Below are 22,579 nucleotides of genomic sequence, written 5' to 3'. Positions count from 1 at the left end.
GACACTGATATGACGGAGAAAGGCAAAGCATTCCCATTGCCATTCTGATTTTGTGATTCAAGGGAATTTGTTGCACGGACTTATAAAAGCTGCAATTTATGTTCTGGTATAAAATTATTCCACTTTGAAGAGAAAGAGAGAAAGAAAGAGAGAGAAAGAGAGAAAGAGAAAGAAAGAGAGAAAGAGAGAAAGAGAAGGAAGGAAGGAAGGAAGGAAGGAAGGAAGGAAGGAAGGAAGGAAGGAAGGAAGGAAGGAAGGAAAGAGAAAGAAAGAAAGAAAGAAAGAAAGAAAGAAAGAAAGAAAGAAAGAAAGAAAGAAAGAAAGAAAGAAAGAGAAAGAAAGAAAGAAAGAAAGAAAGAAAGAAAGAAAGAAAGAAAGAAAGAAAGAAAGAAAGAAAGAAAGAAAGAAAGAAAGAGAAAGAAAGAAAGAAAGAAAAAGTAAGAAAGAAAAAGCAAGGAAGCAAGGAAGCAAGGAAGCAAGGAAGCAAGGAAGCAAGAAAGGAAAGGAAGGAAGGAAGGAAGGAAGGAAGGAAGGAAGGAAGGAAGGAAGGAAGGAAGGAAGGAAGGAAGGAAGGAAGGAAGGAAGGAAGGAAGGAAGGAAAGAGAAAGAAAAAGACTTTCCACCCCTTAATAGCAGCTCTATGACCCCGTTTAATGTGTAACTCTTGGTTATGGGTCTTCTCATGAGCAGACACTTAGTCTGGGATTCAACTGCAACCCTTGCAAAAAGTCTGAGATCCTTTGCTGGCAGCAGAGAATCAAAGAGCACTTTGTGTAGTCCCATTGTGTGACATCTGTCCACGATCATGAGATTTCTAGATGTGTGATACAAATTTTAGTACAAAAATAATTAATTTATTCTGAAAGAGGGACAAGCAGGACAGACAGTGATTAAAGGAAAGGAACAGTGATAAAATCGGTAAAAATAACTGTTTAAATAGTAATGAAAACTTGTAAAATCATTAGTTAGGGAGGTCGTGAGAGGAGAGGACTTAGCTATTATCTAAATCCAATGCACTGTTAGTTAGTTCCAAATATCACTAAAGTTTAGGGGATTGCCTTCTTGTTCCATGTTATATTAGTCCCAGATTAAAAAAAAAAAAAAAAAAAAAGTCTGAGTATATTTTTAAATTAACAGTAAGAAGAGCAAAAATAAAAAATAACCTTGATCCTCTGTGTTGTGGTGGTACCATGAAAAAACAAGTTCATTCCTTCTATGAATATTTCCTGCTTACTTTCTGTGTCAACACAGATCTTTATTCCACTTCCTTTTGGGTACCAAAAAAAGAACCAAACAAAAAACACAAAGAAGGCCCAAAGAAATAGAGGAGAGAAGGAGAGTGACATCAGACAGAAAGGTTTTTTCCTTAAGAAAAACAAGTAAACATTCTAATGGAAGCATTCATTTTGTTTCAATATCAGGTTTGAAAGAAATATTTTTTTTTCTCATAAATGTTTGTCCTGTAAACAGTTCAACCTTCTGTAGCCCACTTTGCAAAGGAAAAAAAATATTATCTGAATCTAGCTTTACTTTAATCCTCTTTCCTTCGTTTATTTACAGTTCCTTTTTCTAAATATTTTTCAGCAACTATTATAAAAATAACAGACCCCTTAAGACCTTTTGACTAAAGCATAACGTGGTCTTGCATGTTTGGTTTCAAAACAGTCGTCATTGCTTAGCAGCTTGACAGAAAGATATATGGGTCTCCCTCTTTTCCCCACAATCTTTTTTTTTTTTTTTCCAGAATTGGCTAGTTTACCTCTTCCAGCATTAAAGACCTGAGGTTACAGGACCTGACCTGTAACTCAAATGGGCCATTAAATACCACCTCAGAACTCTACAGCCATACAACAGTTTCTGTCCCAGATTTTCTGTCATAGATCTTTCCATAAGTTACGTTTTCATATATGTCTTTAAGAGATTTAGACCTTTTTAAAGAAAGAAAAAAATAGATTTTACATTTTACTTAACATCAGTGTGTTAACCATGTGTATCCTGGTTTGATGCCCACCCAGCTACTCATTGCCCCTCCTCAAGAAGACAAGGAGATAAAGTGAAAAAGCTCATGGGTTGAGATAAAGACAGGAAGATTACTTACCAGTTATGGTCATGGGTAAAACTCAACCTGGAAAAAAATAATGTATCGACAACTAAAACAGAGTTAGATGGTGAGATACAAGGAGAAAATCTAAAACACCTTCCCCCTGCCTTGCCCACCACCTTCTCCAGCCCAGCCTCACCCTTCCCTCAACGGCCCCTCCACCTCATGCCCCCAAGTGGCACAGGGTCTGGGACATGAGGGGGTCTGTCCCTAAAAGCCCCTCTCTGCCACCCCTTCCTCTTCACACCATGCTCATTCTCACAGTTTGGTCAAAGAAGTGCAATCTAAAATTATCATTGAAGGACCCATCAGTGACAGCAGTGGAGAAGTCTTCATCTTACATATTGGGCTTTTCAAAACACTTTTCAAAAATAGGAGTGAATTTATTAATTTCAACTCCTTTATGTTTTAAATGCAACAACCTTAAGAAAACTAAAATATTTCAGTGTTGGATATAAAAGTATGCAGCTATGCTTGTTAGGCGCATATATTGGATATAGTTGAAGTGACAACCTATTTCTGAGACATATATTATGGTGAAAGATTGATTATATGAAATATATCCAAGCAGGCAAACCATTCTGAGGAAGGGTTTTATATATATATGTATATATGAGTGTTGTTTGGGGTATTTTGGCCAGTATAACCAGGGGGCAAGAGGGAGATGAGGATTGCCTTCTGATTTTTAGCTGCTAATCTATTTGACCTAAAGTAATATTCAAAAATGAAACACTGAAAAAAGGAACATTATATGATATCATTTTGTCCTCTTCTATGCAGTCAGTTCCTGGGCTTTCAGGAAAAAAAAAAAAAATTAATTACATCCAAATATATCTGGTCAATTGCAAATCAAGGAAACACATCTGTCCTAACACCTGTAGCTTACTCAGGATGAGTCACCATGAAAATGACAGTGGTATACACCATCCAATTGCCTTTCCTGTATTTTTCTATAGCACGTCTAACTTCAGTCTTTGTGAGTTGCTATGCATTTGCCAGAAAATAAATTAAATAAATAATAATTAAAAAAAAAAAGTGAAAAAAGTGAGAAGTCCCAACTATTTAGATAGAAGAATATATTTGCATGGAGATAAAGCACCCTTCAGTCTTCTTTACAGTAAGCTTCATATATTTATTTATCCTTTTACAACATGTTCTTGAAACTTTTTCATCAATTGTATTTGACATTTGTCCAGGACTTTCTTTAAACAGCCACAGAACTGGATACACTGTATCCTACCAATTCTATGTTGATATATAAAAATTTATTTTTTTGTCATTTGCTTGAAAGTTTTGTTTGGATATGTCATCTTTGGCAAAAAGGCTGTGGAGAATGAAAAAGTGCAAAACATTAATGAAGACTAAAATTATACTTTTTATCCCTGAAGTTCATATAGGCTACACATTCTCATTTATTGCTAATCTCTATGGCAACCTTTTGCAGACTGAGTAGTCAAAGAGGAGGGACCGGTACTTTAACAACAAAAAATTAAAAGCGTATTCCATCTGAATGCATTTACTATGTTGAAAATAAGCACAGCATTTAGATAAATAAGTTAGACTTGGAGAGCTCAGTTTTGTCCTCAGGTTTTCCATACATACTTTGCATGCTGCTGCTCAATCACATTGTAGAAACTGTTTTTCACACTGAATTCAAAATCATATCTTCTGGAGATATTCCGAGAACAAATTAATCTGTAAAATAATCACTGGATAATTTCAGGACCTTGGTGGGACTATTCACAAGCTGAAAATTAAGTAGATACCTGCATTGCTTGTTGAATTACAGCTCATATCTCTACAGGTAGAATTTTTGCATACTGATTCACTGAAGCAACAAGATAAGACTTCTGGTGCTCATAGTGGAGACATTATCATTTTATTTAAGTGGCAAGTAAAATAACTACAAGTAAAAAACCAAACCAAAACAAAACAAAACAAGATTTACAGGCACAACTAAGAAAAGTGCTGAGAAATAGAGATGGGCAGGGAACAATAGGGTTTGTGCAAAAGAGATCATATTACAGGGGAAAAAAGTTCAATATACTAGGTTGCCTCCTTAAATACGCACACTTTTAAATTCCTTCCCAGAATTTGATTTAAAATCCAATACTGTAGAATTGTTCAACAAGAAGTTAATAGGCACCAAAAAGAAAGGTGGTATAGCTATCTATCTGAAAAGACCATCAGTTTGGTCTGAAAGAGAATTAAACAAAAATAAAATGGGATCAGTAGCTCTTTCTTACTTCTTTTAGAATGAAAATGTTGAAGAAAGAAAATTACTCAGAAACATTATACTGTTTTTTGTTTTAATACTACTCAGTCATTACATTGTCAAAATAGCATTCAAATATGTATAAATTGAAAACTTTGAAATGTTAGCAGTATATAATTTTACTCTATTTATTTCAAGTATTTCTAAGCAATAATGATTTTACATTATGAAAATGTTCCTTAGAGATGGTTGATATGCAGGATTGACGATTTACTTTGAGCCAAGTAGATTTAGGTTCGGCATTTCAGTTTCCTGTGAAAAGTCAATTCTAAGAGGAAAGAGGTTTGGGAATAATTTATTTTTATCTTCTTTGTATTACTGTGGACCTCAGATACTAAAATTGTGACACTACCTTTGAAGACTGGGGCTTTCCATCTCCCTGGGATAGATCTGTCTTTAGTTAGAACAGTTGCCCATTTGTTGGCTTCATGGAAAGTGGTATCAGTAGCCTTACGAGGCAGCATGTTCAACACCTAGCTTCCTAGGTGTCTTTGCTCAGCTGAAGCACTGGCATCACTAGAATATGTGAGGGATCTGGGTCATGACTCATTTAGAGACTTTTCGAGGTTTAGTCACTGTCACTTAATGACAAAGCTGAGTGGTTAGAAAATTGTGACTAGTTTTAGTTATCAAGGCAGAGCCAATCCAGAATGATTTGTTTTGACCTATTTCCTTAGGTAGCACTGAAGACAATCAGCAGGTTCTTGCAAAATACTTCAGTTGCAATGGAACTTTCTTTTCAAACAGCAAACTTGTCTATGAATTTTTTTAGTTGGGCCTACTAGCAGTACCACTGAGAGACCATGTCCTTTCATTCAGACTGCTGGGACTCATCAAACTGAGAATATAATTCTTGCATGAGTTTTACACATGCATACTCCCACTGACTTCTGTCTCTAATTTACGTCAGCATAAGAAAGATCAGACACCTGCTTCAGTAGCTTTGGTAACATTTTTCATAGCAAATATGTCTGATTGCCATACAAACCAATACACCAGAGTTATACAGTGTAGTGTTTACTCAAGATGGTTAAAGCATCATCTACAAAGCTGTGTAGCCTTGTGAAAATTCCCATTTTGGAAGGTGAACCATGAACAAAAGTACAGTCTGCCTTATATGAAAGGTTAAAAAAGTAGTCTCTCAATTGATTTCACAGAGACGAGGAAATTAGAGAGAGTAATGAAAATTACTGCCATGGAGTAATCAGTTGATCTCATTTATGCTGGACTTTCTATTTGCTATTCTCCTTGTATAGGTAGCCCAAGCTTTGAGCAAATGAAAAACTAATTAGAGGATTTAGACAGACAGTGTACAGACCAGCAGTCCAAAATTTCCTCTGAAGATTTCTGAGCAGTTCTGTAGCTCAACTAGTCTCAAAGAGGAATTTCTTTTCAGGCCATTAGTGAGCCAACAAGCACCTAAAATCAGGAACCCCTCAAAATTCTGTTCTAAAGAAAGACTATCCGGATAATGCAAATTTTCCAAGGGCTTGTCAATACTGACTTTATAAGTAAAACTACTAAGAACCCCACTTACATTACCTTTGAATAAAAATCAGCACCAGCTAATGAGCCAACTCATCCCCACAAAAGCCCCTATGGACCTCTCTTGGGATTTGAGCTGGTTCCTCTGAAGTAGCTTTCACTGTGCCCTCTTTAGAGGCCTGTTACTGTGTTCAGACTTAGTCGACATATCTTTCCACGACACCCTGTACGCATATTCTGTAGATTTGCTTTAAAAAGCTTTTTCTGTGTACTAGCTACCTTTACTACTTTAATTGTTTACAACACTTACTGAGTGCTTATGAGAAATGAACCCCCCATTTTCTTATTCTCCCTCCTTTTTCTTCCCCTCAGCATTTAAGGCTTCTGAAATTAACTCTTGCTAAAAGTTTTTAGGATGTGAGCCCTTCCAACCCCAAGAGTGTATATACACCTATTTAAATGTGCATCTATTTTCACTCATATTAGATTTTGTAAGGTGCTGTTCTGTCATTATTAGTTAAACACATCTACAGCTATTTGGAAAAAAATAATGGAACCATTTTCATTTTGAAAATGCAGTTTTCTAAAAACTAAAAATGAGAAAAATAAGAAAAAAGCAAGGCCACCAAATTTCAAGTAAAGATTTTTTCCCCAAAATCTTTTTTTTTTTTTTTTGTGATGCTTTTCTAAATATTACATTCCAAAATGAAACATATTCAAAATGTGCCTTTGTGGGAAGTTCCAAATGTGTTCCGTTTCTGTACAGATCCAAAAAAGTCAAGTTTTAAAATCTCTTAAAAATAGAATCATCATCTGCTTGTTGCTTTTATCTTAACTGGTGAACTCTCTGCTGTTCCTTTATTATGGAAGCACAATAGCTTCTTTGGTACTTGACCTCCCAGCTGCCATTTCCCTTCTTTTCTCCTTCCCCTCTCTCTGCTCTGCACTTTTATCTCAATCTCTTTAGACCTCCCCCTTAATTTCTCCATTCTCTCTGGCATTAAAAATAACCACTGAAGCTAACTGTGCCAGTCTCTCACTGCTTCTGCTTTTTCCTCATTTTTTTTCTCTATAGCTACTTTGCTATCTTTACTGATTTATTATTATTATTATTTTTTTCATTCATTGCCACTTAGATCTGAGCTCATTTCATTCCACTTCATTAGACTTTCAAAAGGTCAACATAAAATATTGGAATGGGTATACATATCTGCTTTTGGTAATTTTAATGAGTCTGTCACTGTGGTATTTAGATACAGATTAGTGTACAGTATTACGTTAAGCAATGGATTGAATGATCTCCTTAAATGATTCTCAAAAGATTAACTAATCTCCACTTGGAAAAGCCTCGGTTACCCTTTACACTTCATTCACATGAAAGACAGCTAATCTAGCTTTAAATTCTCTGTCAATTATTCTTTATATTGATAACAAAGTAAACTGTCAAAGAGGTTTTGAAGCAACACTGTAAGAGCTTGAGAGTTTCACATTAATGAAGATTCACTCCTTTTTTTTCAAGAAAAAAAAAGTTCAATTAGAAAAAACTATAGCTTTCAATCAGGAAAAAAAGACAGGGAAATTGCTGCAATTAGAATCTCATGAATTTTTGTTAATAAGCCAACCTCTGTCTATTCTATGTGATGGCAAATCCTAAAAACTGTGAAGTATTAGCAATGTAATATAACTGACATCAGCATAAGCTGGTTAATACATAGAGAAACAACACATTTGCGTCAAGGGGTGAAAGACACAAGGTTTTTGAAGCACAGTTGAGACAAAGAATGTTAAAAATGATTTTAAATTATTCCAGCTCAATACTATTAAATGTTTTAAATATATAAACAGGCAGAACAACCCAAATCAGTTGCAGAATTATTAATGACCATATAACAGCTTCTAATGTGTAGGTGAATGTATGATGGGAGCTAATCCACACTTAATAATAATTAACAACAATTAGTTATAGGTATACATGACTGGATTTATGATTCTAATTATCCAGTTACCAATTTGATGAATGTCTCAGTAATTTGGAAGGCAACTGTCCCATTTTCAATTATGATTAATTACAGGTATAAAAATGTTATTAAATGCTAATTTAGTTTATCTCATCAGAATGTTGGTTATGTCCCTCATCTAACTGTACTTATGTTGTTATAGTTCATTCACTTAGTTCACAACATGGATAACTTGCTCAATTCAGCAGTGTCTGAAAACTGAATCAAATGGTGATTAAAGTGGTTGAAGTGCTAATTAAAGTGGTGAGTCTGCCCTCTGTCTTCCACATACTTATACACAACTTAATGATGCATGCAATTCCTTTGATTTCAATAGGGTCATTCAAAGTAGAAAAGGTAAGAGTTGTAAATATTTACAAAACTGAGACCCAGGTATGGAAGCCAAATAAAATCTGCATTCTGACAGGAGAGAAATGCAGAGAGGAAGTCAGCTAGAGGAAGCTAGTCACAGAGGAAGCTAGAATTACAAAACTTAAAAGTTACATCTTCATTCACTATTCCATAAATTGTTGGGATTCAGACTCCAAAATGTTTGCTGTGTTGAGGTTTAGGTAGCAAAAAGCACTGTTGACTTGTGAAAACCTCTGAAAAATAATAATAATTAAAACTACTTCGGAAAAAAATATGGAAAATTTTTAGTGACACCTTCACCCCCCTTTCTATCCTAATGTTTCTATAGTTTTTGCTTTGGCTTGTGTAAGGGAGTAAAATAATAGCTCCAGAAAAGCCGAGCTTAGGTAAGGGGAAAAATATTACAAATGAAGTTCAATCACAGAATCATAGAATGGATTGGGTTGGAAGAGACCTTAAAGATCGTTTAGTTCTACCCACCCTGCCATGGGCAGGGACACCTCCCACTAGATCAGGTTGCCCAAAGCCCCATCCAGCCTGGCCTTGAAACATCCACAGCTTCTCTGGGCAACCTGTACCATTGCCTCAACACCCTCTGAGTGAAGAATTTCCTCCTAACCTCTAATCTAAATCTTCCATCTTTTAGTTAAAAACCATTATCCCTTGTCCTATCACTATCAGCCCATGTAAAAAAGTCACTATCTTTTTTATAAGCCTCCTTTAAGTATTGAAAGCCTGCAAATGGGGTTTCCCTGGAGCCTTCTCTTCTCCAAGCTGAACATCCCCAGTTCTCTCATCCATTCTTCATAGGAGAGGTGCTCCAGCCCTCCGTTCATCTTTGTGGCCTTCCTCTGGACCTGCTCTAACAGCGCCACATCCTTCTTGTGCTGGGGGCCCCAGACCTGGATGCAGCACTCCAAGTGGGGCCTCACAAGGGCAGAGTAGAGGGGGACAGTCACTTCCCTTGAACTGCTGGCCACTCTTTTGATGCACCCCAGGATGCAGTTGTCCTTCTGGGCTGCAAGCATGCACTGCTGGCTCATGATGAGTTTTTTGTCCACCAGAACCCCCAAGTCTTTCTCTGCAGGGATGCTCTCCCAGTCTGTCCTACTTTCTGCAATCGTCCTGACCAAGGTGCAGCACCTTGCACTTGGACTTCTTGAACCTCATTAGGTTGACATCTTCTTCATAGAGGCTCACACAATGCTGTTTTAGATTTTTGATTAAATACATCCAAGTGGTGATAATGTAGTGATATTTTTAGTTGTTACAGAGCAGTGTTTGCGTAGAGTCAAGGCCTTTTCAGCTCCTTATGCTGCCTTGCCAGCAAGGGGGCTGGGGGTGCACCAGGAGCTGGGAGGGGACACAGCCAGGACAAGTGATCCAAGCTGGCCAAGGAGATATTCCACACCATGTTGCATCATGCTCAGCAACAAAAGCTGGGGTGAAGAAGGAAGAAGGGGGGGAGTGGGGGGGGGGGTTGCGGCACACATTTGGAGTGACGGCATTTGTCTTCCCAAGAAACCATTACATGGGATGAGCCCTGCTTTCCTGGATGTGGCTCAACACCTGCTTGCCAATGGGAAGTAGCAAACGGTTCACTTGTTTTGTTTTGTTTGCATGCATGGCTTTTGCTTTACCGAATAAACTGTCTTTATCTCAAGGTAGATAACATCTGTGAGGAGGTTTTCAGAAAAAAAGAATATCAAGACAAAAAAAAAATAAAACAGAAAGCCTGCCTGCTTGTTAAATAGCACATTCTTCTTAAACATGCCACAAAAGCCAAAAATTCTTTTAATACACAAAACAGGCTATGAATATTTTGTATTAATGCATCTCATCTTACTGATGACTTGCAATACTGATGCTGAAAAGGATATAAATATGTTGTATCCCAAGGATTACAGTTGTTCAAAGAATTTGGTTGCATATACGTACATTGTGGAAGAAGACTTTCAGAAGATCTCTTTCATTGGTCTTTCAAAAGTGCTTGTGTCCCATAATCTGTTTTGATTATTTTTGGAAGAGTTCTATTCATACTTACTATTCACTTTCTGTCTATTTTGAATAAACTGAACTAAATGTTCTGTTTGATGACTCAACACTATATCTGCACAGTTTCCGACATGAATATCCCAGTCCACTTCATATGAATACTCTTTAAGAGTTACTTAAAAGCCATATCTTCAGTAAATGTTCCTAACAGTAAATGTGATTGCTAGAGTGTAAAATGAAAGGAAACAAATGAGCACTACAAGCATACTTTGATTAAACATTTGAACAAATATTTGGAAATTATTTTGGCTGCCTTCACCACCTAATTATGACATTTCTCTTGTTCTGCAGCTTCGCTGTAACAGTGCTTAATTCTGCTTGTGTTGTGCATACAATTTAATTTTATTTATTTATTTTTTTTGTATGGTCCAACTGTGGAGAGCTCAGGCCCTAGATCTGTCTTATCTTCAGATCTTTATGGAAGCTCTCAGGAGGATTCCACTAAACCCATGTTACTGAGGGTTCAGAGATCTCTCTGTAAAGAAAGAGAACTCCGTTGGTAAAACATTGGTTGATGTGATTTACCATAGAAAACAAAGAACACTTCGTGTGGAGCTAATCATGATTAGTTTCAGGATTAGCTAACCTGGATTTCTGGAGTTCTTGTTAAACATGGGAATAGCTTCATTTTGAGTTAACCTATACTTCCTTGCTTGAAAGGATGATCTGTCAAAGGGTGAAAGAGAGTCACTGGTCTGTGGAAATAAGCTAAGACCTCTGAATCTGTGACAGACTGCCTGTCTGTTAGAATGGGTAGTATATGTAGGTAACTCATCGTTGAGCTGTTATCTATGGAAATAGTTAAATTATTAGATAATGGTTCCATTTTTTGTAGATGGTTGTGTAAATGTCAATAGGAGGAACACAGATATACATGTACTTCTATAAAAAGTTACCACTTGAACAACATTAATAGGTGTTAAAGTGGTCAGAGCAATTTCTAGCATGAAATTACAAGAAGTGTGAAACTAAGGTTATAATAGCTGATAACTTTTTGTTTGTTTGTTTTAGTTTAGTTTTGTTTTTCATGATTGATAATTCCAATTGATATAGCCTGGATGTAAAAGTTTAGGATCTAAAAAATGTTAATTCTAATCAAAGTTTAGGTACAGTCCAGGTAAAATTGCTTTAAGTGTCAAAGCTAAGAAAATTAAGGAATTGTAACTTTCTTTTTTATGATGATAAACAATAATAAGGATTTGAAGTTCATGTTCATTTGCTTCCTAGATTGTTTTACTCTTGTTTTCAAAGCTCAAAATTCAAATGCCCCATCTAGCTTTAAAGATGTTTTAATGGCAAGAAAACTCGTGACATAGTAGAAAAAAAAAAGTAATAAAAACTTCTTTGAAGTCTCCTGATGATAGGTCTCTGGGATTTTTGGTGGCGGTGGTGTTTTTTTTTAATTATTATTATTTTTATTTTTTTTTATTTGTTTTGGTTTTTTTTTGGTTTGCTGTGCTTTTTTTCTTTCTTTCTTTCCTTCCTTCTTATCCATGATGGCTGACAGAAGTGAGTTGCTTATTGTTAGGCTTAAAATTTCTTTGCTGCAAATACTTACATCAGCCCCATAATTAATGTTTTGATGAAACTATCTCAAAAAAAAAAATAAATCAATCATTCCTTCTTCCTTCAACAAGGCATGTATATTTTCTGAAATACCTACTAAGAGTAATATTCACAAGGTTAAATTCAGCCTACTGAATTTAATCTCACTGGATTCTCTGACATCACTACAGAAAAGCTCCTTCAGAATGTGACTGCATACAAGGTAAGTTCTCACTACAAATCACTTTCTATCTTTTTCTTTAACTATAGGTGGACCAGTTTGAACAGGATGGAGCAAGATAGCTTACGTGAATAGCTCTTAAATTTCAGGCACTCTAGAGTATTGCTAGCTTTCTTTACTATAGACATTGAAATTATTAGCAAGACAATATAGTCATCTGTAATATTGTTTGTTAACAGTTAAAACAATTTGATAATATAATAATTTCAAATATAAATATATGAAACATATGAAATATTTGTATTTGAAATTATATAAAATATAATTTCAAAATAAATAGCTTTCAAATTCATTGAAAGCTCGTGCCCTGAGTTTTCAAAGAAAATATTATCTGATCAGGACTTTTTTTTTTTTCTCAACTAAGTGAAATATTAATATAGTGGTACTTTAAAAAATGTGGATGAAATTATGGATACATAAAAGTTTATGAAAGGTTTAACACTGAATTCCCAGTGTCTCAGGAATTTGTTCTGAAGGACCCACATTAGTTAATACATACTGTGAACTGTATGTGCAGTTTTGTGGTGGGTTGAACTTTGTGTGCCAAATGCCAACCCAGTCACTCTCTCCCTCTCTCTCCTCAAAAGGATGAGGAGAAAAAGTAGGATGAAAAAGCTCATGGGTCAAGATAAAGACATGGAGATCACTTACCAATTACCATCATGGGTGAAACAGACTCAAGGAAAATTAATTTACTATATTGACCATAAAAAGAAAGCTTAAACCACTGGAAACACATTGTTCATGGTAGTATGTACCTGAAATTTCCAGGGCTACATATTTTAAACCTTTATATTCTTTGACTACAGAATGGTTGCAGGCTTACAAAAGGGAAGAAACAAAGATTTCTACACCAGGCAGATGAACTACAACATCCCAGAAGATATTCTATACTATGAGAGAGAGAGAGAGAGAGAGAGAGAAGGAGGGAGGGAGGGAGGGAGGGAGGAGGAGAGAGGTATTAATGCCTAGAGAACAAAAAGAAAGAAAAGAAAAGATAAAATCCTGATTCTGTCCTTTGTTGGGCCAGTGTGCCCAATAGATGGTGGGTGGGCAATACACAGGACTCAATACACTTGAGCTGAAAAAACTTTTACTTCTCTCCTGCTAAAACATTATCATTGACAAAGAAGATAAAATAGGAAATATGTTGTTGATATGCTGCAGCTGTCAATTGCCAGAAGAATCACAAAGAATTGTACAAACTATTGTGTTAATTAAATTATTAAATATAAAGTGAAATTATTACTGAAAAAGTAAAAGGCAAAAGAAAAGAAAAATAACAACAAAAAATTATGCTGACTACTTGTTGGCAACAGCTTGTCCTGGTTTCAGTTAGGACAGAGTTAATTTTCCTCCTAGTAGCTGGTAGGGTGCTATGTTTTGGATTAGGATGAGAAGAGCGCTGATAACATGCTGATGTTTTAACTGTTGCAGAGCAGTGCTTACACCAGGCCAAGGACTTTTCAGCTTCTCGCTCTGTCCTGCCAGCGAGCAGGCTGGGGGTGCAGCAGGAGCTGGGAGGGGACAGACCCAGGACAGCTGACCCAAACTGGCCAAAGGGGTATTCCATACCATCTGACGTCATGCTAAACAATATATAGGGGTGGCTGGCTGGGGTGGGGGGCCGGCTGCTCGGGGATAGGCTGGGCATCGGTCAGCGGGTGGTGAGCAATTGCATTGTGCATCACTTGTTTCGTACACATTATTATTAGTAATACTATTATTATTATTATTATTATTGTTGTTGTTATTATTATTTTCCTGTCTTAATAAACTGTCTTTATCTCAACTCACAGGCTTCACTTTCCCATTTCTCTCCCCCATCCCAGAGAGGGAAGGGGGAGGGTGAGCGAACGGCTGTGTGGTGTTTAGCTGCCGGCCGGGTTAAACCACAACACAGCTTTATTTCTGTATGTGCCAACAGCCAATTCTTGTTATTCCTTTTTGCTCCTAGACTCTGGGAAACCGTAGTTCCTACCAAAGATTAAAGGGAGTTAACTTTTCCCAATTCCCAGATACTATGGGGAATATCATCAGGCAATAGATAGCCATAAACAGGGCTTTTGTCAGTAAGAAGTCTGGGAACGCTGATATGCATGAGTTACAGCTGACCAAAAAACTCAGAGAATAATGGTATCTGATTCCTTCTGAGAACTAAAGGGCCTGGAAATAGATGGTGGTCCTTCTTACCCAGATTGTAATCAATTCATTAATGTCTTGGGAAATGGAAAACTCTTAACAGTGCACTGGGAAAGTCTATACGAATGCTGGAGTGCTGTGTGGGAATTCGTAACATTTCTTCATTTCTTCCATGATGAAACGTGCAAAAATCCTGAACTAAGAAAAATAATCAACTGCATAACTGCAAGGTAACAAAAAATATCTAAGAAGCACAGTAGAAGAAGACTTTGGGTATTGAAGTGAATCACAAAGACAATAATAATGCTGTATAAAACAGATAAATTTCTTCCAAGATATATTAATGTATGAGTTATATGAAAGAAACCAGGCTATGTGTCCTACTTTACTGATCATATGAGTTACATGGATGCATTTTAGGTTCTGTATGCAGTTTACTTACCAAGCTTTCAGAAAGCTAAACGAAACGAGAATTATAGGCATCTTAGAGAACATTACATATTAAGAAAGTTTAGTTGCTTAATTTGCTCAGTTTAAGATAAGATGTTAGTAGTCCTTAAAGAAAAAAGTCAGAGGGACAGATCTGATGGAAGTCTGTGACTGTTTTTTTATTCGTGAATACAGTGAGGGGAAATATATATATATATATATTTTTTTTTTTCAAAAAAAAATGTGGATTTGATATTGGATAAATGTTTCTACTCTAAGTATAAGAGGTACTAGGGAAATCTACCCAGCACCCGTTTTTGATATCTGTTTCAGAAAAATATCATAAATGTCATAAACACCTGCTTGTAATATGTCACATTTTATCTTAGGTGTTCTGGACTACAAGTTTTCTTGAGCTCCAACTGTGCAGGATGGTACAGATCTTAATGGTCAAAAATGAGCTTGTCTTGAAAAAGACATTTTTTTTTAAAAGGTCTGTGCAGGGGGAAAGTGAATTGAAATAAGGATCCTTCCCACTGACTCCCCCCACCCACCCCACAAAAATAGTATTAAAATAAGAAAACCCAGGGGGTTTATATAGATTATATGTCTTTATTAATTTCAACCTATAGAAAAACAGATTAAAACCCCAAGATTCTTCAGACCATAGTAAAAATTTTGACTGTTGTTTCAGAAGTTAAGTCTTCAAGACTCAGTACTCTTAACAAACCATTTTTAACAAACCATTACTGTAACTGTAGTGTAGATAAGTGACTCTTTTTTTCCCTCTTAGCATTGTCAATTTCAACTGAAAAAAAATATCAGCCAGCCTGTCGGTTGGCTGACACCAAGACCTTTTACTTGATGGCTCTTAAATCTAATCACTGTCTATGAGGCCACTTGTGTTCGATGGTCTTATTACACCTTTTATCTTACTGTTATTATTGTATCTTGTTACCGCTAAAGACTTCATAAGGCGTAGGTTACCGGTGAACAAATACTTAAATCCTGCTATGCTATGGGCCAATTACATATGATTAAATTAAAAGCTCCTTTCTGTTTCTTGTAACGAAGGGAATTCATTAGTGTAGTAAGTACTCTCCTTGGATTATATGAACTAAATTCCAGTCCAAAAAAAAGTTCTTTGAAATAAAGATTTACATTGATCCCACAACATCTAAACCAGTGTTGTCTAGTTTTATGTGGAGCAATTACTTTGCTTGAATGGAGCACAGGTTACCTGATCAGTAAATGTATGTATGTCTACATAGCATGACTGGTTAGCTGTGAAAATGGTTGATAGAAGAGGAACTAAGAGATTATATTCCCCAGAGATGATGAGCAGTAGGACGATGAAGATATAGAGCTAGGAATGTGCAGAATATAGTGTTTAATTCAATAAAATGACACCCACCATCTGTTTGCAAATACAGAAATAGCTTAGGGAGAAAATACCTCCATTTTTTCCTGCTGTGTTTAGATCATGTCACTGTCAAGACATAGAGAACAATGAGAAGTAAGAAGCATTTTTATTTGTTTGATTTTTACCTCCTTGTTAATGACATCAGCTTCATAAAAAATGCTGCAAGGTACCAGTATTAATAGAAAGACTCCTTTGAATACTATTCACTTTTGCAAAAAATCTTAATGGGAAAATACTAAGTTTACTGTTGATTCAGTAGTAATTTGTGCAAGATAGCATGGTAAAACTCATCGATTCTGTTTTAATTTTTATGTTAATGTTCCTGTTGCTGTCTTGACTCCACTGCATTTCTTCAAAGGATTAAAATATTTCAGACCATAGACATAAGGTTACGAGTACTAGCATTGTAAAACCTGCATCTGAGTTTATTTCAAAAAAATCTGGAGGGTCTCTTTTTTATTTTCTTTGTCCTTGAGGACCAAGAGGTGAAAGGCTAACCCTCTGAATTCCTTATTCTGGGCCTTTCAGAAAGTGAGATAAGTGAGGTTTTTGCTCTCAGGTCAGGCAATGTAGTCTCTTCTTTCTTTGGCTTCCCTTGATATGTACATTTATCTGCTGCAGCTACGCAGCAGCTGCAGGAGGTTGTAGTATTGTGCCAATATGTTTATGTTCTTCCCCAACAACTGTCTGCTGCATTTTCAAAGTGAATCGATCGCTCAATATCCATGGATATAATTGCACCCCCTGTGGCCATGCCTACTTGGCTGGGTATGCTAGGGTACTGACAGCACTGGGGTAGCGGTGAAGAGAATTCTGGCAGCCAGATAACTTTCAAGCATTTCCAGAAGTCTTGTATAGGTAGTAGCAAGCTCAGGTTGCTGCAGCATAGTTGGTAGTGATACTGCAAATAGCTAAGTCTAGACCGATACTGCCTATACAGGCAGCTATCTCTATCCTGATGTCTCATCTTAGCATCCATGATAGCACTATACACTGGATATTTTTAACCTGATGAGAATTCAATCTTTCAGAAATATGGGGGCATTGCTTACTAGAGAATCTTGCTTTATTTTTTCTCACTACACCTTTATGAGGTGCAGAAGTGTTTCTAAGGAGTAAACATTACAGAGGAAGATGTAGGGTTCTGAAGCATGGGGAATCATGTTTACCAGGGTTGGCTGGGAAGTTTTTAGTAGAAAAACGTCTCCAGAATCAATGCAGAAAGCCCTAATCATTGCATTATCCACATTCTTTTTGTTTGTTTGCTTGTTCCATTAAATCATTTCTTATAACTATAATATCAGAATCCTGTAGCTCTGCGTTTGCTTTTTTTCTTTTTTTTTTTCTTTTTTATCTTTTTCATTTGCTATTATCACATGTGAAATAAAATCTACAGATTTCATTTTGGATGAGGATTTTTTTTTTTTTTTGTGAGAAGGAAGTTTGGAATTCATTCTCATATTTTTAGAGCTAAGCAGCAAAAGGATTTAATAAAGATTTGCCAGACAAACTTGATTGCTTCTTTGATATAATTATAAAATTAGTGGATAAAAGAGAAGAATAATATGATATGCATTTCCAATTAATTAAGGAAAATATTTGATACTGTGTTCTATAAAACTCTTCTCTCAAAATTAATTTAAATTGTCTTGAATATGAATGTTATCATGTGGATGAACCACTGGTTGAAGATAGTAAACAAAGGGAAATGATGAGCTGCAAACTACTGACTTAGGAGGAAATGACTGCTGGGTTACTGCCAGAGAAGGCGGTCAGGTTATGTTCTGTTCCTTCACTAATGATTTAGAAGAGTTCCCTCTTCTAAACAACACATCAATTAAGTTACAGAGGATACTAACATGAGAGAAAAAATAAGGGCTAAAGTGCTGTGAAGTGTACTTGTGTACTTTAATGCAGGAGATCACCTTGAGTCCTAAATGAAAGGTGAAAAATATCAACAAGCAGCTCTTCTGTAAAGTTTTCCAAAATCCAACTTTTGTGAGGAAAGCTGCAGTTCAGCAGAATTCTTGTGCAGATTCTAAGCTCTCTGAGACTTCAGTAAGTGTTAATCATAAGATCACATGTTGCATTAAATAATGAAGCATGGGTTTAACATTAAACTTATGCTTAAGTTCCTTGCTGAACTGGAAATGTAATTTCTATAAAGCACAAGTGAAACCTAAAAATAGAAGTATAAGAATGTTAGAAAGATATGCATGGAATCCTACATTAATAAACTTTCTACTGGATGTCCTAGGTTACTCCTGCCTAGAAAAAGGACTAAGTAGAATGAAGAAAGAAAACATTATTTAATTTGCCATGATGTGAAACATAATTAAACTTTTGTGTCCTCAGACATGCTCCTTATGCACTCCCCGCCCTCTTTTTTCTTTAAAATATAATGCATAAAAAGAAATTAAATAGGTGCTTGAGAAAGCAAAGTTGTTAGTGCAAGTGAGGGCGTTTAAGAAGAAATCATACTGTATTGAAATCAGTGGTAAAACTTCCACAGAATATAATGAGAATTATAATTTTAGGAAGACATGAGGATGGCATGCTCCCATGCAGACCTTCACCTCATGCTGTAACATTTGCAACCTCAGAATCAAGATAGTATAGGGTTTTCATTTCGGTCTATCATGAAAAAAGAAATTGCATAACCAAAAAGAACTTCCCTTTTTGAGTTGGAGAAGGGGTGACAAGTAAAGTATAAAAATAATTTGAGAGAATATGGGGACTTCTAAGTTATGCCTCCACCTTCAAGGTGTCTGTTTGAATTAAAAATAAAAGAAAACAGTGGAGGAGCCTGCGAGGAATATGCATGTGGCCATGTAGCTCTTCTCTCCAGCTTCCACCCAGAAGGCTCCCAGCAAGAACTGAATGGTATCATCCTTCAATCAGAATACAGACAATCAGAGAGCACATTTGAAATGCAAACAATTCACAAAAGAACAGCTGTGTGCAGCAAAGCTTGCGTGCTGTGGATCAGCACGTGAAGCTGATATTCATGTCATGCTCCCGTTTGTGGAACAGGATGAACACTGTGAATCCCTTCCCTACCTGACACTGCTTACATGCGGCCACAAATCACTTCTTGATTAAAATCAGTTTTGCAGGAGGGATGCCTCTAGATTAATTTTTTATTTGCAGCAAAGTTGGATACAAGGGAGAGTACAAACCTGTGAATTAATTATTTTGTGGCTGGAAAGGCAGGAAGGCTTCCAACAAATTCAATTTTCAAAATACTTCCAACTTGTCACCCAAGTAAGCCAGTGTGCACTTGGAGACCAATTGAAAAATGGAGGTAGATATCATCACAGAATATATAAACCAGCAGGAATGTGAATGTTAGCCAAAAGAGCTGAGAAAATACAGGACTAGACTTTACGTGAGCAAAATGCCCAGCCAGCTTCAATTTCGCACATCTGATGTCCTTGGTATAGGTATTTAGCATCTGACAATTGACTGCCTCCTCAGCCATGGCCAGATCTAATCTATTATTAAAGGCAAATGAAACAACAGGGATTTTACTGACGACAGAACAATTCTTTAACCAACATTATACATTTTCTGCAAAGAGACTATCTGATGCTTTCAGGTCTGCATCAGACCTGAAAAATGGTGTGAACACAATGCTGGGACATGTGCTTTGGACTCCCAGCAGAATATCGGTGCTAATGGTGCTAGTTGAATCTTAGGGGAACAGTGATGTAACCGAGCCAAGATTCAGAAAAGACAGAGGAAAGAGACATACGCCTCAGCAATTTCTTTCTGGTTTTAGAGTCTCTAGGGAAAAGTTAAGGCACTCCTCAACGTGATGGGAAGAGAATTGAATGGTTTATATATTCTTGAATATTCTGGCTTGTCTTTTTTTCAGCATGACATAGATGAGTTTTAGAAGCTGATATGTGACTCTGTGAACAAAGTGCTATGCTTTTGGTTCGGTGCTTCATATCCAGCTTTCTCTGAGCATTCACTGCAGAATCTCAGTTCTATATTAGTAGGTTCAGGTAGAAACAAGGTATGAAGAACAATACCTGTGAGTGAGTCATGAGGACTGATGCTTGAGCATCATGTGCTCTCAGCTATGTGCTCTCTGTGCTCTCAGAAGCAGGCAAATCTATATTTCAGTGCAAAAGGAGCAAGTAGGACAAAGGTAGGATGAACACTTTTTTGTACGTCTTGGTTAAATAAATAAATAAATAAATAAATAATGTTTTTGAAGGAGTTAGTCATTAGGAGACAGATTTAGAGCACATCCAGGGTGTCTTCCCAGTGGAAGCTGACTGAAAGGTGGTATAGGAAAAGTGGAGCAGAGGATATTACAGGCAGCTATCAACTTTTCTATATGCTGTATTCTGTATGCTCAAGGAATGAAAAAAAAAAAAAAAATCTTCAGTAAACAAAAGTACTGAGAGCTACCAAAAAATATTGATACCGATGTGTAAGCTTTCCTCCTGGTGTAAAATTCTCTCATGAAGGATACTTTGGAATAAACTTAGGGAATTGTTACTTATCAGTAAGACATGGTAAGGGTGGGAGAAGAAGAAAAAGGAGTGTTTTACTGTTGCTTTCTGGTGGCAAATATGCAGGACAAGTGTTTTCTTTTATGGGAGGTTCATTTCCCTGTGGTATAATAGAGGAACTGTGGAAGAGGTATTTGCAAAAGAAGCTACACTAGGGGTGGTTGGGGTTCCTGGTAACAGGTACAGCAGCAGTAAGATGCTGGCAGTGGTTGAACATGTGCCATGGCAGTGAATGGCTAGTTGCTCACTAACAGCTGGAAATGGTCATGAAAGCAGAGCCACTTGCTCCATCCAACTGGGACAAGGAAATAAAATTCCAGCCTTACTGAACTTCCTACTTCACATCTTGACCTCTCTGTGGTGGTTTGTAGTAGTAACAACAGCATGCAGCACTTCCATGTTCCCTGCTGAGCACCATGTGGGTCTTTGCAAGATTAATACCTAAGAAATCTAGGAAGCAATAACAAATAAAGAAATGTCATGGTTACAATTGCAGCAAACTAACATTGAATATGCAATGTGATATTGAAGTAAAAATAGCTAAAACAATTTGGGGCTAAATTCTCACAGGTGTTTTGCCACAGAGAATATTATTTTCTGTACAGCTGCAGTGTGACTATATTCAGAATGCTGCTTTAAATGTAGGGCACCACATTGCCAGAAAAATATTCAAGAGATTTCAGAGAAGAAAATTAAAATCAATTAGGGAGGTGGAGAGATCATTTAGGAGGAAAAATTAGAAGAGTTAAATATGCATAACTTGGATGGTTGACAAAAATCTACTAATATGTGAAGGGTAAGAAAACACCGGAAGATGGAGATTATTTAGGGTGTTTAATAGAATAATAGGATATGATATGTCCCAATCTAAGTTCCATTATTCCAAGATACACCATATTTTACTAGACTAAATAATTCCCCTGGCAGTGATGTCTATTAGGCTGTCACAGGACCGGCTTGCGCAGCAAGGTTAGCTTATAAATTGCAGTACTTTTCAGAGATGTGACAATACATTTTCTTACAGAGCAGAACTTAAACAACAAATACAAACCACAAGGCTTGTCAGGGTCTGCAGCAGCAGCTTTTGCCCTGCCACTTGCTTTTCTTTCACCTTCTTTTAGACATTTTTTTGTTGTTTTGCTGTCTGCTCTTGAGAAATTGTTGGCTCCTTTGGTTCTCTGCCTCTCCAACTGGCAAACCTGGAGCAGTTATGCTCTGTCTTCCAGGACCAATTGCTATCCCCTCCAACAAGTGGCTATTTCTCACAAACATAAATAAGTATTTGGATAACAAAAAAGAAACCACAGAGGCTGTAGCTATGACCAACCAGATGCAAGATGAGACAAATGTGTGTGCATCTCATTTTTGCATATATTTACTCAATATATAACAACCCTTTTAATTTGGAGCAGACCATTCTGTGATGTGGGCTTTCAATGTGTTATTTTTTTTATTTTATTTTTTATTTTTTTGCAAATTAACAAGGTACAGATGGGGTAAAAGCCCCATTTCTAAAACTGAATAAAATAAAATCCTTGCGAATGAGCAAGATGATATTATATGTACTATTTTGTTCAATCATTTTATGTCTCTGATCCTTTGTTTTCCTTATTCTCCCAGCAGCTCCTACTCTACTCTATTCCATCAGAAGCTGAAAGGTATTTTGGTTTCACATGCTAATTTGTCATGGTTACTCATACCTGCAGATTTGTCTAGTGAGCTGTTTAATGATGCTCAGTAGTATTGCTTGAAAATCATGAAGTTTCAGAGAAAATATTATTCTTCATCTCAGATTTCAGTAGCTAAACTCCCTATTGCTTTGCATGTATGTATGTCCCCCCTCACACACATATGATTTGTCCTATCAGATGACATTTGGTTCTTATTGCAGTGCATGCTTTGTGAACAACGTAGCAGTGAGCAAATAGATCAATATGAAGCTCTCTAACAGTCTCACAAATGCAGTGTGTGTATTTGAATGTGTGCTT

At 36.5% G+C, this 22,579-nt stretch overlaps 1 protein-coding gene across 2 annotated transcripts in view; it reads left to right on the top strand.

Moving 5' to 3' along the window:
* LOC310895032 (uncharacterized protein) overlaps positions 1–22,579 on the top strand; it is a 287,235-nt gene that overhangs the window by 139,240 nt on the left and 125,416 nt on the right. For both annotated transcript variants that reach the window (XM_083825796.1, XM_083825797.1), the window contains exon 4: positions 22,215–22,249. In XM_083825796.1, coding sequence (XP_083681922.1) covers positions 22,215–22,249 — 35 coding nt within the window. The remainder of the gene's footprint in view (positions 1–22,214; positions 22,250–22,579) is intronic.

Source organism: Anser anser (assembly GCF_964211835.1).
Source record: "Anser anser genome assembly, chromosome: 2".
NCBI classification, from domain to species: domain Eukaryota; kingdom Metazoa; phylum Chordata; class Aves; order Anseriformes; family Anatidae; genus Anser; species Anser anser.
Note: the sequence above shows the minus strand (reverse complement) of the source record. Positions and strands in the feature narration are given on the sequence as shown.